Genomic DNA, 17,355 nt, shown 5'->3' with positions numbered 1-17,355 from the left:
AGTCAAAGGCACAATGATGCCTACCTCAAGTGGGTTTTGTTTTGGCCACTTGAATGAGATCCATCTCTCCTAAGCATGTCCAGACTATTCAACAACTTCTGCTCCCTCTACTAAGAAGCAGCTAAGGGCTATTCTGGGAGCAGCTGGGTATTGCAGAAAATGGATACCCTCTCTTGGTGAAACTACTAAGCCTCTTATATCTCTAACCAAAAATTCTGTCCCAGAACCTTTACAGCTGGATTCCCAACATCTTTCAGCTATATCAGAATTAAAATAGGCCTTATAATGAGCACCTGCACTAGGACTCCCAGACTATAGTAAGTCTTTTACTCTTTTTGTACATGAACAAAGAGGAGTGGCTTCTGGGGTTCTGACTCAAAAATTAGGATGTGCCCAGCACCCAGTAGCCTATTATTCTACTCAACTTGACTCTGTAGCTGCTGGAGCTCCACCCTGCCTTTGGGCCATGGCTGCAACTACACTTTTGGTAGATGAAGCCTCTGATCTAATCTTAGGTAACCCTGTATTTCTACTGTGTCCTCATGAAGTTGAGGCTCTCTTACTACGTCATAGGACACAGGCTTTTTCAGATCAACAGCTCACTAGGTATGCAGTAACCCCGCTAAGAAATGAGAGGATCACTTTAAAATGTTGTACTTTCCTTAACCCAGCAACACTGCTTCCTGACTTGCCATTCTCAGGAGAGCCTTTGCATGACTGCACCTCCTTAGTTGACATAGCTGAGAAACCTCATGATGATCTTTTTGACATACCCTTAGAGAAACCTGATTTTATTTTCTATACTGACAGATCCTCTTTTATATGTGAGGGAATCTGCTATATAGGTGCTGCTGTAGTTTCTGATTATGATACTATCTGGGCAGCTTCTCTGCCCTCCTATCTTAGTGCATAGGCTGATGAACTTGTGGCTCTCACACAAGCCTGTCAGCTAGCCAGAGCAAAAAGTGCTACTCTTTACATTGATTCCAGATATCCATTTAGTGTCTGTCATGATGTAGGAATGTTATAGCTGCAAAGAGGATTTTTAACCTCTACTGACAAAGTCAATGTTAATGGAGAATTTATTAAGGATCTTCTATCTGCCTTAAAGCTTCCTTCTGCTATAGCTATTGTTTGTTGTCCTGCTCACACAGAGTAAAGTAACACTGTCTCAAAAGGGAATGTATGAGCTGCTGCTGCTCCTGCTGCTAAGCTTGCTGCTTTGGAAGCCCCTGAACATATATTTAACCTCTCATCTTCTGATGTTTTCATTTCTCTTACTTATGATGAGCCTGAAGTAGAGAAGTGGAAAAAGAAATTCAAGGCTAAGGAGGTCAACGGGGTCTGGGTGACATTGGAGGGAAAGCTGCTTCTCCCCCAGAGTTTCTACCACTAGGTATGCCTATCTATTCACAGAAAAGGCCATTTTGGCACACAAGGAATTGTGGACTCAGGAAAAATGGGTTTGTGCCTATTGTCCTGCCTGTCAGACTTATAATCAATATGCCCTCCTGGGCTAAAGCTTATGAAGGGTGTCTTTAGCACATAGACCTTTTGAACATGTACAAATTGATTATATCACAACACCTAAGGGAGGAAATCATATGTTTGTTTGTTATGGTTGATCAACTCACTGAGTGGGTGGAGGCATTTTCCAGCCCCCAAGGTACTGCTGCATTTTTTGCCAAAATCTTCCTTAAAAGATTATTCTTGCTTTGGTCCACCTGCTTGCATTGATTCTGACAAAGGCACACATTTTACTGATTCTGTTCTATCCCAAATCTGCTCTTTCCTGGGAGTAACTCCACAGTTCCATACACCCTACCACCCACAGAGCTCAGGCCAGGTAGAATGTATGAATAAAGAGCTTAAGAGCATGATTTGCAAATTGCACTGAAACTCATTTGAAGTGGCCTGATGTTCTACCCTTGGCCCTGTTCTATCTGCACAGTAGGCCAAGAGGAGAACTATATATATCACCTTTTGAGATGCTTTTTGGCCATCCCCCATTTAAGCAAAACCTTTTTCCCCAGTATATACATTATTGGGAGGGGGGTGAGAGAAGATACGTCTGTTGCTTCCTATATACAGGAATTACAAGCCAAGCTATGTGAACTCCACGAGGCAGGAGCAGCAGTACAGGCTAGCCCCTTGGACTTCTCCTTACATGATTTGAAACCAGGAGACAATATACATATAAAAAATTTTCAGCAGACTAGTGGGACCCAACCAGCTTGGGAAGGTCCTTTCCAGGTATTGCCTCAAACTGATGATAACACTTCTAATTTACAAGTAAACCCTAGCTAGTTTTCCCCCACACTAGGGAGAGAAAAAAGGCAACCACATATTAAATTTTACTCATCACAATATCTAACACAATACATATAGGAACTGTATGAATAAAACTTAGGTCAAATTAGATGATATCTGTAAATTTCTTAGCACAGTGCCTGGCACACAGTGCCTAGCACACAGTATTTAATAAATGCTTGATCCTTTATGCTCTCCCCTCAACTACAAAGCACCCTGCTGAAATACAGCCTTAAAGTAACTGGAGAAATCCTAATTGGTCATAAGTAAACTGAGACAATAGAATTAAAAAAATAACAAATCTATTAAAATCCATTTCCTGATTCAGTGCCTTATCAAAAAAGAAAAGTACCGGGGGCAGCTGGGTAGTGCAGTAGATAAAGCACCGGTCCTGGATTCAGGAGGACCTGAGTTCAGATTTGGCCTCAGATACTTGATACTTACCAGCTGTGTGACCATGAGCAAGGTACTTAACCCTCATTGCCCAGCAAAAAAAAAATACTAAATGATTACTTTTTTGAACTAGAAACAATTATAATGAAATTCAACTCAAGGAATAATAAATAAAAAATTTGAAGGGAAATAATGAAAGAAAAATGTGAAAAGGAGGGATTAACAATATCAGATCTCAAACTATACTAAAAAGAAGCAACTGTACAAGTGGTTTGGTTGTTGTTGTTCAGTTCTTCAATAATGTCTGACTCTTCGTGACCTCATATCAGGTATTCTTGGCAAAAATACTGGAGTAGTTTGCATCTTCATTCTTGACTTTATTTTTGCAGATGAAGAAACTGAGGCAAACAGGATTAAACTTGCCAAGGATCACACCACTACTAAGTGTTTAAGGACATATTTGAGCTCAAGAAGATTATCTTCCTGACTTCAGCCCTAACACTTTATTGTTTGTTTTTAATTTTTTTGCAGGGCAGTGGGGGTTAAGTGACTTGCCCAGGGTCACACAGCTAGTAAGTGTCAAGTGTCTAAGACTGAATTTGAAATCAGGTCCTCCTGAATCCAGGGCCAGTGCTTTAACCACTGCACCACCTAGCTGCCCCGTTTTATTATTATTATTTTTTTTTAATTCAGGCCTAACACTTTATCTACTGCACCAACACTGGTTAAAAAACAAAGAAAGAAAGAATGATCAGTGAGATAGACAAGGCAAACTATATTGAAGCAAATAAACTTAGGAGCTCAAAGATCCCAGCTACTAAGGTAATTATACACTATTGACAAATATTGAGAAACAAACAAAACTTTTGATTATATGGTTGTCCCTTCCACATCATGGGGATTAGGGACAAGGTGCTCCAATGTTCTAGAAAATTCACATAAAATTTTTTGGGCCTCCTCTCTTACCAGAAAGGAAGTCTGAATTATTACCATATTAAAAGATAAACTATGAAGGGGAGCTAGATGGCTCAGTGGATAGATCACCGGCCCTGGAGTCAGGAGTACCTGAGTTCAAATGCGGCCTCAGACACTTAACACTTACTAGCTGTGTGACCCTGGGCAAGTCACTTAACCCCAATTGCCTTACTAAAAAAAAAAAAAGATGAACGATGTTGATATTATATAATACTATATATATATATTTTATGCATTTCTGAGTTTCTGAAGTTTCTCTGTGTCATCTTCTGGCCTTCACATGTTATCTGAGGCTTCCACAAAACTCCCCTAAAATTACCCCCAAATTCCCATTTAATTTCTTGAAAGCATGATGGGGAAAGTCATGATGTGGAAATGATAATTGTCTAGCCATTTGGAAGAAATTAAATTTAGATAAAAACTTAACAATATAGACCAAGTTTGATTGGTTGGTTGTCATCCTTTGTTCTTGAAGAGGACAAAAATGACATCACTATGTTAGAATCAAGTTACAGTGTGTCCAGCTGTCGCTGATCAGACTAATATGGGCTTGGAATGCTATCCCACAGACTGAGCATGAATAGTCCATGTGAACATTTGGTTTGGATTCTCTAAATTTATACATCTCACATTTCTTTTGAGCTACTTCAATTCTGCTTTGTTCAAAGAGCACAGCACCTTCTCTGATGACGGCATACCATGCTAGGCAGTCCTGTGCCAATGTCTCTCATATCATGCAATCAATTCAAAAATTCTTAAGAAAGACCTTGAGTGTGTCCTTATATCACTTTTTTTCTAACCATCATGTGGGCACTTGTCCTGCATGAGTTCTTTATAAAATAGTCTTTTAGACGAGCATCCCTTTAGCATTTGAACAATATAGCCAACCTATCAGAGTTGCGCTCTCTGCAAAGAGTATGAATGCATGGCAATTCAGTGCAAGGAAGGACCTCTGTGTCCAGTACCTTATCTTCCCAAGTGATCTTCAGAATCTTACTAAGACAATTCAAATGGAGGCAATTAAGTTTCTTGGCATGGCACTGGCATTCTGTGCAGGTTTCATAGGCATACAACAATGAGGTCAGCACAATTGCTCTGTAGACTTTCAATTTGGTAGTTACTCTAATATCACTTTTCTCCCATACTTTACTTTGGAGCCTCCCCAAAATTTAGCTAGCTCTGAATTGAAGATTCAATAATAACCTCTTAAATCTATGCAGAGGGGAAAGGGTCTTGACCAAAAAAAAAGGATGAAGGGTCACACAAAATACAAAATGGATAAATTTAAGTGCATCCAATTAAAAACATTTTTACACAAAAACATTTAAAACAGCTAAGCATCAAAGGGAAATAGCGACTTGTGAGTAGGAAGCAGAGGAGAATTTTGTAGCAAATTTTTCTGCTGAAGATATTTATCCAAGATGTATAAAAAACTAGCTCAAAGGTAGAAGACTAAAAATCATTCTCCAATTGATAAAAGGTCAAACTAGAAGTTTTCAGTAGTCTAAGTTGTCAATAGTCATAAAAAGCCTACTGCAAATCACAAATATTTAGAGAACTACAAATTATAGCAACTCTGAAGTTCTATATTATACCTAGCAATGTAGTAAAGTTGACAAAAAGGGAAAATACATGTTGGAAGTACTATGAGAAAACAGGTATATTAAGGGACTATTAATGAATCTATGAGTTGCTCCAGCCATTCTGAAAAGTTATTTAAAACTATGGACCCAGTGAAATTAAACTGTGCATACCCTTTGACCCAGTAATAATACTACCAGGCTAACATACCAAAGACATTAAAGGAGGAAAATGATTCATATGTACAAAAATATTTATAGCAGCTATTTTTATAGTGACAAAGAAATGGAAACTAAGGGGGTGTCCATCAATTCGTAAATTGTGTGTGTGTGTGTGTGTGTGTGTGTAAATGAAATGGAATATCACTTTCATGTAAGAAATGACAAAAGAAATAATTTCAGAAAATCCTGGAAAGACTTGAATGAATTGACACAGAGTGAAGTAAACATAACTGGGATAACAATTTAGAAAGTAGCAATACCAGTGTAAAGACAAAAAAAAAAACTTGAAAAAACTGAAATAGAATTCTGAATAATGTAATGATAAATCATGATTCCATATGATGAGAATAAATAAAGCTAGCCACTTCCTGGGAGAAGGCTGCTAGCCTAATATATATAATGAGATACATTTTTCAATATAGTATGAGAATTTCTCTTACTTGACTATGACATTTTTGTTACAAGTGTTTGCTTTTTCTTTTACTTGGGGAGGGCGGGGTTGGAAGGTGAATAAATAAATGCTTAAAATGGAAAAAATAAATTTTAATTATGCAATGTAGCTGCCTGAAAGTTGTAAAGAAAAAAAAAGACATATAAATAGTATGTCTCATCAATAAATAATATGCTGAATCATCAAAAATTGACTATCTGTTTCTGACAGATATTTCAAGCCAATAAAAATAATTCTAGAGCTTATCAAAGTTCCTGGAAAATAGCAAGGTCTTAATAAATGATTGTTGATTAAAAGGAAACAAGTTTTAATATACTATCAGTGGTGACTTGAAGATAAAAAATGGTAAAAAAAAATTTTTCATAATGCTACTAATACCACTACTGACATTTATATAGCAGTAAAAGTTTGAAAAGTACTTTAAAAACTAATGTACATTATTTCATAACTTATATGGCTACTACACATCAAGAAAATGAGGATTGGAGAACTTATGGGACCTAAAGTAACTTACTTACTATGTGTTATAGGCAACATATTTTTCCAGGCCTTCCATTATTAAAATGCATAATTGAGGCATTTACTACTACTAAATGGAATAAATAGGTCTTGCAAGGAGAATGGGTGATAAAATAGATAACTTAAGAGGTACATTAATCGCTTAAATAAAATATAAAATATAAAATCTTCAGCTTTTTATGTATATTCTCTGGGGAATACATATGAAAGGCCATGGATAAACATCCCATTGGATATGAAGTGTTGGAGGATTTGTGTGTTTTAATAGAAGGAACAACTCCACTAAGGATACAAATAAAGAACAAAATATAGCACATGTGATACAGACCAGTCTAATCTATTTAATACAAAAGCTTGTGAATAAGGTTTGTTCATAAAAAAAAATAATCTAGCTAAGAAAATATTAGTTTTTTTGTGAAGAAATATCCATCATTGAACCTGAATAAGATTTCAAAGATATCTTTATTCAATTAAAAAACAAAACAAAACAAACCTTTTATTGTCTTTGTTACCTATATAGAAACACTACTTTTATTTGAAATAAAAGTTCACATTTTTAAAGATCAAGATGAAACTTAACCAAAAGGAATTTCACAATCTGTGTTTTGATAAAACAAATAAATTTTAGATTCTTATTCCATAAACAGATTCAAGTTTAGGGATAATAACATAAGATATCTTTTTTATTCCTGTTTAGTATAATATTGCTATATTAAAGAAATATTTAAGTTCAAACCATGGTACTTTGTTGTTTTATAAGAAAGTGTACTACTCTTGTCCATGGAATCGTCCAAGTGGGGGGGGGGAATGAAAATAAATTTAAATGTATATATCATTGATGTTTTTTTCCCATCCTGAGAAAAATTTCAGGTAGCCAACTGTTTTGAAATAAAATTCCCTACAGTTGCTATAGTGATGATAATAAAGCTCTTGCCTCTTTTTTTGTGATGGAGGTTCATAGCAGAACACTTGAAAAGGTAAGGTAATCAAAATGAAGACACTGTTAGTTCTTATCCTCAAAGCAGCCTCCCTGAATTTACTGCACAATTACAGGACTCTTCCATTGTTGCCAGTTTTATTATATGTACATTATCATAATCTTTCTCAATGTAGTAGTAATAAATAATGCATCTGAGATAGACCTCTTCTTTTATTATAGGTTAAAGTCAGTGGACAATGAATATTTAAGTTATTTCTGGACAGTTTGTAATGAAATCAATGATTGAATCAAAGACAGTGCTCTATTAGCTATTTTTGTCCATTACAAATCTTTATTTTTCTAACAATACAATGATTATATGCTATTTGCCTTCAATAGTACATGTTGTTCAAGTTTCATTTTATCTCACTGTTGATGCAAACTAAAGAGCTTAAAAGCTGTTGCTTGTCAAACTGGATGTGTCATCAAAGCCATGTCAAAAAGAAAACAGAAATGCTTAGATATATGTTCCAAAGCAATGATTTTGTTAAAATAACACCATGCACTTCAGAAAATTTGTGAAATGTAAATGGCTTTCAAAATGGTTACTGTAGAGGGAAACTATGCAAAAGAGGTGATCAAAAATAAAGAATGCATTTAATACCATTGTGAAAAATAAGGAGAAATGTTAAATCTCCCTCCCAAAATATAACTGATTATGAAATGCAATAAATGATTATTAAGTACAATAATAAGGTTCCTAGGAAATATTTTACTAAAAGCCCTCTAAATTCCCAGCTAGGCTAGAATGAAATGCAGGTACCTGTGTGCTCATGGGGATGTATGTTTCTATGTGTATGTTGATATCATTATGTTCCTGTCATACTTGTATATATCTGTGCCCTTCTACCCTGTGTGCTAAGAATGATTAGTCTTTTTCAAGATTATGTTGTGCTCTTTGTATAATAGTTTTTGAGAATTTCATGTTCAAGGTCTGGTATAGAATATTGAGATTAGGTATTTTAGCCCTAACAAATCACTGCCTAACATGCTGATCTCAGTGTGAGGTTAACAATGCTTTTTCTGAATAGAAAATAAGAAGGCTGGTATTTGGAAACAGTGTTCTTATGAGTATCATATAAATTTTATATGACCTCCTGCCACAAGGAGTTGAATGGAGAAATTTGCTATTTCTCTTTTCCTATGTGTTGTGTTTCTCATATGTTCCTTACAGCCATGACCCAAGGATAAATATCATTGGACTACGGAGAGTAGAGTGATGGTGATCCTAGTGTCCTTCAGTGTTGCTGTGTTATCTCCAGTCTCCTAGCAGAGGATGTTGAGACAAAGCTGTGAATGTTAGCTAATGCAATGGATGTTATAATAAAAACACAAAAAAATCTTGAGAGGCTTAAATGTTGGACTGAATCTAATAAGATAGAATTTAATAGTTTGATGTTTAAAATCAAAATGTCGGTCCTCATCCGCCGCCCCCCACCCCCAGTTTTGGGGGGGAAGGTGGCTAAAATTACTGATAAATTCAACAAGAGTTTAGGCTTTTAAGGATTTAATAAAGTGTATTAGAATTTAGTGAAGAGAGAGTCGGTATAGCCAGAGAGAAACCCTTGCTTTTCCTAGCAATCCACGTGAAGTCCCTCAACACATCAAAGTCCTGGATGGAAAGGGGGACCCTCCTGTTCTCCGTATCCTACCACCAAGCCAGTTCCAGACTAAAAGAGGAAGATACAGAGAGCCAGCCTCTGCTTCCTACTTCCTCTCTCCCTCCCTGAAAGGGAAGGTCCTTCAAGCTGACTGGTTGATAATTAGTTGAGGGTGGACTCCTGTTGACCTAGTAGTCCACAGCCTCTGAGAACAACACACCACTCAGGGCCATCCAGGTTTGGTCTTGATTTAATCAACCTTAAGTAGGTACAACTTCTGAGAACAACACCCTACTTAGGGCCAGCCAGGCATGGTCTCGATTTAATCATTCTTAAGTAGATACTCAGTTGGTTTCTCAGTCTCACCCAACTCAAACAATTATAAATCAATTGGGGTCTGCCAAATCCCATTATTTTATCACATTAGGGAGCAATTATGTTCAAAGAATTAACTTCAAATAGGGAGGCATATTAGATAACAGCCTGTATCCAGTAGATTTGGGAAATTTAATGGATTTATAATGTAATATGAGTCAGCAGTGTGATATGGCAGCCAAAAAATACTAATGACATTTTTGTGATGTATTGTGAGAGGCATAGTTTTCAGGTGTAAGGAGGTGATGGTTTTATTCTCTTGTGACTTGGTCAGACCACCCCTAAAATATTTGGTTTAGTTTTAGGTGCAAAAATTTAAGAAGGACAATGAAAATCTGGTGAATGATTAGAAAAGGTAAACTAGAATGCTGAAAAGGCATAAGTCCATGATGTGACAATCAATTGAAGGAACTAGACATATATTAACCTGGAAAAAGAGAAAAAATTGATGAGGGCTAGGGTTATATGGGTGGTTGGTGTTTGATTGAGCTGAAGAGAGATTAGTGAAGAGATGTAAGGGCTAAAATCCTAGCTATACTATCTAAAATCATTATTACTCTGAGTGAATTTAGAACACTTTTGATTCTGATATCTAAAATCCCCAATACTCATATCAATACCTTGCTGCTTACTTCTACGTTTCTGTAAAATATGTACCCTTCCATGGCAAAAGAAGTGGAGTCTTGAACTATGATGATGATTGTCATTTTTATTCACCTTAAGTTTGTCTTCTTTAACCCTTCTATATTATCTGTCAGTCCTTTCACCAAACAAATGCTTTATAAGGTTACGAATTAAAGAGAAAAGCAGATTAGCAAAATTATGAACAAAACAAACATATCTGGAATTTAAAAGGCTTTCTAAGGTTGAGTCAGAAGCATAGCCAGGCTGGGGAAGGGCTGAGCCTGAAGCTGCAAATGTAGAAGCTGCAAATGCAGGTAGAGAAAGCTGCATATGCTCATTAGATCTCTGGACTTCCCTGGCAGGGGAATCAAGGGGCTTGGCCATGGGAGGAGAAGAAGGTGGGGTCTGGAGAGGAGGGGAGGGACCAGGGCAATTTGAATCAGACTCAATTTTGAACTCAGGCCTGGTTTCCCCTTCCCCTACTGCTAGGGGATTAAAGGCTTCTAGAGGTTGGGTTGTCACCTCCAGGCATGCAAAATTAGAGCAACAATTAGTATTAGAACTAGGAAAAGCTGCAGGAATCAAAGGTTTCTCTGAAAAAGCATGGTTGGGAGAGGGGGGATATTTATATTCCCTTGTGTGAGCACCTTTTTGGCTCTTCTAACAATAATTAAAAGAGAAAATCCACAAAAATAAAGCATTAACATGATCTTATCCGCCATTTGTCTGGTTAAACAGAGTAAAATCAGAAATGAGGTATTTAGGGAGTTGAAAAAACCCATTTGAAAATTTAAAGGGAAAACAGCCGGTACTTAGCAGTTTAAAGGGACAGGGTAGGGGAAATTTCTTACCTAACCAGAAGATAAGAAGACTAAGGTTCAGCTTTGCTCTTTGTGGTCAGCCATCTGTAAGGGCTAAAATTCTAGCTAAACGAGCTAAAATCTAATGAGTGGTCGCCAATAAATTATAAGCTTTAGCAAGAGTATTTAAATGTTTAAGTATTTATTAAAGAGCATTAGGATCAGAGAGAAAGGTAAAAATCTAACTATTTCTAAGACCCTATCATCCTACCCACCATGGTGAGGTAGGGAACCAAAAATAGACAGAATATAATATCCTATGCTAACTAACAATATGTTAATAACAATATAGAAAAGGGAGAGAGAAAAGTTTTGTCCAGAGGGGCAGTCCCTCATGGATGCAGTGCTTTGACATTGGTCTTGCAAAGGGAGGGCCTCTGAAGAGAATACATGTTACAGATGGTATATATAATAACAGAAGGAAAAAAGAAAAACAACAAAACAAAACTGTCCATTTAAAGTCTCTGAAAGTCTTTTCTTAGATGTTCTCTAGGTGTAGTCTTGGAATGGAAGTCTTTTCAGGGGTTGATGTGTGGATTCTGGTAATTAGCCAGGAAAATTTCCTACAAAATTGAGCTTAACACCACTTTAAAATAGCTTTGTCAATAATCAAATCAAACGATGAAAGTTCTCAAAAACATGTCTAAGGGAATTCAGAATCTTAGTTGTTATACATGAAACATATAATAAAACAGAAATTGAAACATTCTTTAAAATTTAATATTACTATAGTCCCCCCTTATGGAGGGTAAATTGAGAAGACAATTGCTGTGATATTAATTTTTAAAAAATAATTTTTATCTATGTTTCATCACTTTTTGCATCATTTGCCTAATTATCCTCATGCCATTATGAGAAATTAAAGAATCTAATATAATTGGTAACAGATCTCAAGGCCAAATTCAACACTGCGCTCACCCATAGGTTTTTTAATCCCTAAGCCTTAGTGAATACATGAATGGGGAAGGCTGGAGTCTTGTCAGATATGTTTCAGTAGGGATTCTACTCAGGGTATGAATTGGAATAGATAGCATCTGAACTACTTGAGAAAGTACTTGAGAAAAATAAGCCATATTCTTTTGTTCATTTCCCAAAATCATTATCTATGGCACTTACTATATACCTGAAAATATGCTTGGCATTTGGATGAAACAAATATAAAAAATGATACATCTACTTTCAAAGAAATCACAAATTAATATGAGAGTTGACACAAAAGTTAATATAATATAGTAAAACAGAGGTGTCAAACATGAGTAACCAGAATAGATTAAAATGTAAATGTGAAATATTTTTCAAAATATATTAAAAATAGAATATAAATAATTATAGTATGTGATGTTCTAAGTCAATATGTTTCTCCCAGGAATACCTCATGTATGTATCATTTAGTTACCCCATTTCTATTTGATTCTGACACTACTGAAATAGAGAATAAAAATTCAAATTCTTAAGAGGTATAATATCATCATCATAGTTATCATAACTATGATTTATATACTGCTTTAAAGTTTACAAAGTTCTTTATATAATGATCTTGTGGGGTAGTTTCTTTTTGGGGGAGGGGTTAAGTGACTCACCCAGGGTCACACAGCTAGGGTCAAGTGTCTGATGCTGGATTTGAACTCGGGTCCTCCTGACTATAGGGCACATACTCTATCTACTGCACCACCTAGCTACCCCTATGGGGTTGTTTCATGAGAGTTTATGGAAGACTGTGATAACTTCTAGTTGGAAGAATGTGGAAGGGAGTAGGAAGCTTCATGGAAAAAGTAGCCATCTCAACTGGATCTCGAAGGATAGTTGGGATTTTAACAGGTATAGATGGATACCAAAGTGTGTGTGGGGGGCGGGGGGGGCGGTGTTGACAGACAGCAGATGACTATAGGCAAAACAAATAACCTGAGGAAAGGCATGTTTGATTTATGCATTAAAAAATGGAAGGGGGATGTGTTTTGTATGTCAGAATAAATGTCGTGAGCTTTACTTGGCAGGCTACGGAAAGCCAAATTATTATTTTAAACAAGGGAGTAATATGGTCCCAACTTTGCATTAGGGAAAACATTGTATAGAAGGCTTTGGGAAGGGACTAGAGGCAAGTAGATTGGTTATCAAAATTGTCTAGGTAACAGATGTTAGAGATAATGAGGGTATGAGCTCAGGAAATGGAGATAGAATTATTAAAGATGTGATATTTGTAGCAACTGTTGCAGTGACAGAATCAACTGAATTAATTGTTGAGGCAGCTGGTTTGCACAGTGGATAAATTGTTGGACTTAAGTCAAATTTGGCCTCAGACATTTACTAGTTCAGTGACTCTGGGTAAGTCACATAATCTTTGTTTCCTTCAGTTTCAGTGACAGTGGAGGGGAGAGAGTGAAGAATAAAATCTGGAACTCAAAAAACATTTTTAATTTTTAAAAATTACATATAATTAGGGAAAAACAAAATACTATAAAAATATGTTTTCTACCTACTCTTTGATGCTTGAGATCAGTTTACAGAGGAGATTTTCATGCCACAATAAGAGTTAAGATTTAAAATACAAAACCCTAGAGAGAAGGAACACATAGACATGAATACAAGCTAAGGTGTTCATAATTAATATAATTTTCTTGAGTATATGTTTAAGGGAGAGAAAACAGGTTGAAGATAAAAGAAGTTATTGGGTCCTTGAGGAATAGCTATAATGTATCCTAAAGTAAGGGAATGAGACAAAAAATGAGACCACTGGAAATACCAAAGATAAACTTGGTTTATCTCATAGTTCATAGGAGTTAATGCAGCTCCCAGAACAGAAGTACCTATCAGCAACAGGGAGCAGCAGCCTAAGCTTTGGGGAAATCAAATTCATTATTCATGCAAAAATCCTTCTGCATTCACTGTTAGTTTCAACCTCTATAAAGAAATACACTACTGGTCTTTATATTCACTAAGGAGACTGCAAGCTTTAATGACTATAATAATCATAAAATTATACTTAATATCTCCTTTTACCCTGAAAGTTTTCAACTGGGACATTTAAAGACTTTGACCATCTAAAAAACAAAATGAATAATGTCCAAATTGACTCAGTGACTGAAATCCCAATTCTAGTCAGTTTTCTAAAGCACAGCATATGTTCTGGGGACAAATATGTAAAGTTGTAATCTGACCAGTGACATTCAGGACATGAAGAAACATCTGGTTTGCCAAATTGACTCAATTAACCATCCATCAATTTGATTGTATAATGTATCAGGAAATATAGTCTGCCACTACTTAGACTTTGATGCTGGCCCTCAACTCAATAGGATAGAGCAACAATTGGTTGTTATTTGCTTAGCATTTCTTAAGTAGAAATGTTTTAAAAGAAGCATCATTTTTTATGATTTTTCTTTTCTTTTTTCTTTTTGGAGAGGTTTTTTTTTTTGACAGCTCAACTGATTGGAGGCTGATAGGGGTTTTTTTTTTGTTGTTTTCTTTTTTTTAATGGTACTTCTGGTAATAAGGTAGCGTAGGTGGAAAGCACATCTTACAAGAAAATTATAACCCTTCAACTGATTCTAATCACATTAATGTAGGGATAAGAAAAAAGAAGGTATATTATTTAAACATTATGTAAATTGTGAAGAAAGTTAACATGCCACAAACTTATAGGTAGTGACATGGTTGAGCTGATTTATGTGATCATTCCAGACATTCATTCCTTCTAGGATGATATACATGACTTAAAAAAGTGACAATATGCTGTCAAATAGTTTTGTTTGTTTTTTTTTAGGTGAGAGATTAAAAACAATCAATCTTTATTTCAAATATTCTAATACAAATCCTGAAGTCATAGACAAGTAAAAGAGAGTTATGCTCCTGATCAAGAAATATCTTAACAACTGTTATAGGCAACATGGTACCGTACTGAGTAGATCTTGACTTCAAATTCTTTGGAATTGGATTTTAGGACTATACTTAGAGAAAGTAGGGTGGAGTCATTAATAAGTAGTATGTCAAACAATTCCTAGACATTCATGTTTCTAGAAGAGCATGAAAGAGGAATCTGCTGTTATGCCTAGAAGTCAAAGTTTCCATTAAATTCCATTGAATTTTTTCACAGCCCTTACTACTATACAGAAGTTAATGGTTGTTAGCCATGGGTCTTATTAATATCAGAGTCCTTTACATGGTGAACTCCATGGATTTCTTTTTTTTATTCTCCTTTTGGAGGTTGATATAACTGTGTGTGATTTTTTTTTCTCACAATCAGTGGTTACTCTCTGATACAAAATCCATTTTTGTTTTATTTTCCCAAAAATGTTAGGGCAGGCCCCTCCCTCCCACGCTTGCACCCATGCTTGCACAGTTGCAGCTAGGTGCTTGGCATTAGTCTGTGCTGCCTGCCGGGAGGCGGAGCCGCGGTCGGTGTTCTTTTACTTTTGCTTGCTGGCGGCGGCAGCGGCAGTGGGACGCGTGGTCGGTGGGTAGCATGGCGTCCGGATGGTACAGCGGGGGTCGGGGCAGGGCCTGGGCCAGGTCGCAAGGCTGGTGTCAGTTCCCAGGGCGCTGCTGGAGATCGCATCAGGAGCGCAATTTGAGGAGCTGCTGCGCCTCCAGGCCAGGTCCTTGGTCGTTATCCATTTCTGGGCACCATGGGCTCCCCATTACGCGCAGATGAACAACGTCATGCAGGAATTAGCCAAGAAGCACCCACAGGTGGCGTTCGTGAAGTTGGAAGCAGAAGCTGTACCTGAAGTGTCTGAGAAATATGAAATTAATTCTGTCCCGATCTTTCTGCTCTTTAAAGTGGATCGCTTAGATGGTTCCCAGGCCCCTGAGCTGACCAGGAAGGTGGAGTGCCAAGTATCCAGCAGTGCTCTTCCCTGGGGTCTACTTAGCCTCGAAGGAAGACCTCAACCTTTGGCTGAAGAAACTGACAAACGCTGCTCCCTGCATGCTGTTCATGAAAGGGTCTCCACAAGAGCTGCGCTGTGGCTTCAGCAAGCAGATGGTGGTAATTCTTAACAAACTTAATATTCAGTTGAGCAGTTTTTATATCTTTTCAGATGAAGACGTGCGCCACGGACTCAAAACGTACTCCAGTTGGCCAACTTATCCTCCTAAGCGTGGAACAATTCATGAGTCAGTCCTGGGGAGTGGAGGAGGAGTTGAGGGTTTCTTCACCTGTTAGTCACCTGTGTCTGTTCTTCCTGCCCAAGGTCGACGTATACGTTCACATTGCCCCCCCCTTCCCCTTCCCCCACAATAGGATGTTCTTAGCATCTCAAAATTCAATTAAAAATTGATGCATTTAAAAAAACAAATGTTAGGACAATGTCCAGTTGTGTGATTCTTATCCTTCTTATTGACCTAGAAAGGCATTAAAACTTCCTAAAATATTTAAGTCCTATCTGTTGTTATATTCTACAAAATAACAATAGGGAGTCAGAAGTTACTAGATGTCCTTATTTCAACATTTACTATGATTTGATAACTTCACACTACCAGATAGATGAATTCATGCTTGGTAATATGATACCTTGGGATACTCTGGGAACATTTTCTTGACAAAAGGTGTGTCTGAAGATAATGGAACATTGGGTTTATTTCACATTGGGCAAACTTGACTTTCATCATTACACATGTGAAATAAGATATAGTAATGCAATGAATTTGTTGAGCACTTTGAAAAATTATTTTCAAATGTTTTCTGTCATTATTGCCTTTTATCCCCACAGTATTCCCTGTAGGAAAGGCATTCTCATCCACATTTTGCATATCCAGAAATTAAGCACAAATTTGAAATAGCTTACCCAAAGTCATAAGCCTAGTTAATGGCAGAACTTGAACTAGCTCTCCTGACTCTCATCCTAGTATGTTTTTCCCCATTACATTAGGATGCCTCCAGTCACAACTGATTAAAAAGCCACATGGTTAGACTTTTAAAATGTCTATCCATTTCAAATAACCTCTTCATATATTGGAATTTCAAAGGAAGACCTGAAAGATTTTGAAAAATACCTAATTTTTTTCTCAGCTATCCTAGAGGCCAGAAGATTAACAAACTACCATATTTTATAAGTATTACATGTTGTTTTTCCCCCTTCACTATTGTGCATTTGCATAGACTATTCCCTCTTGGTACTGTGGTTGTATTCCCTTTGTAGTTTATATAAGAAATAGAAGTCAATGAAATGAATTACCCACAACTTTCAAATTTAAAATGTTATGTTTCTTATTTTTGTCCTAGTGGTTGCTTTCTACCAAGTCTCATTCCAGCATTTCATTGTGACATGAAAGTGAAATTGGCTTCTTCAAGTTATATTATTCTGGTATTGCAGTTCCCACAAAAGACCACTTTCTAAGGATCAGACCAGCTAAGTATGGAGAATCTCATCAACATCAGATGGCTAATAATGAATTCTTAGACTATGCAACATAGGAAACCAATGCAAAAAAAAATGGCACTCAGTCTTGTGCAGCCATATTTCATATC

General features: G+C 36.6%; 1 protein-coding gene across 1 annotated transcript; it reads left to right on the top strand.

Annotated features, from left to right (window-relative positions):
- The first annotated feature begins 15,359 nt into the window (after window positions 1-15,359).
- Window positions 15,360-16,050, top strand: LOC122748531 (glutaredoxin-3-like). The gene is given in 2 exon segments (XM_043994181.1): window positions 15,360-15,758; window positions 15,760-16,050. Coding segments are annotated over 2 exon segments (690 nt in total).
- The last annotated feature ends 1,305 nt before the right edge of the window (window positions 16,051-17,355 follow it).

The sequence above is a fragment of the Dromiciops gliroides genome, chromosome 1 (assembly GCF_019393635.1).
Source record: "Dromiciops gliroides isolate mDroGli1 chromosome 1, mDroGli1.pri, whole genome shotgun sequence".
In the NCBI taxonomy this organism is placed as follows: domain Eukaryota; kingdom Metazoa; phylum Chordata; class Mammalia; order Microbiotheria; family Microbiotheriidae; genus Dromiciops; species Dromiciops gliroides.
Note: the sequence above shows the minus strand (reverse complement) of the source record. Positions and strands in the feature narration are given on the sequence as shown.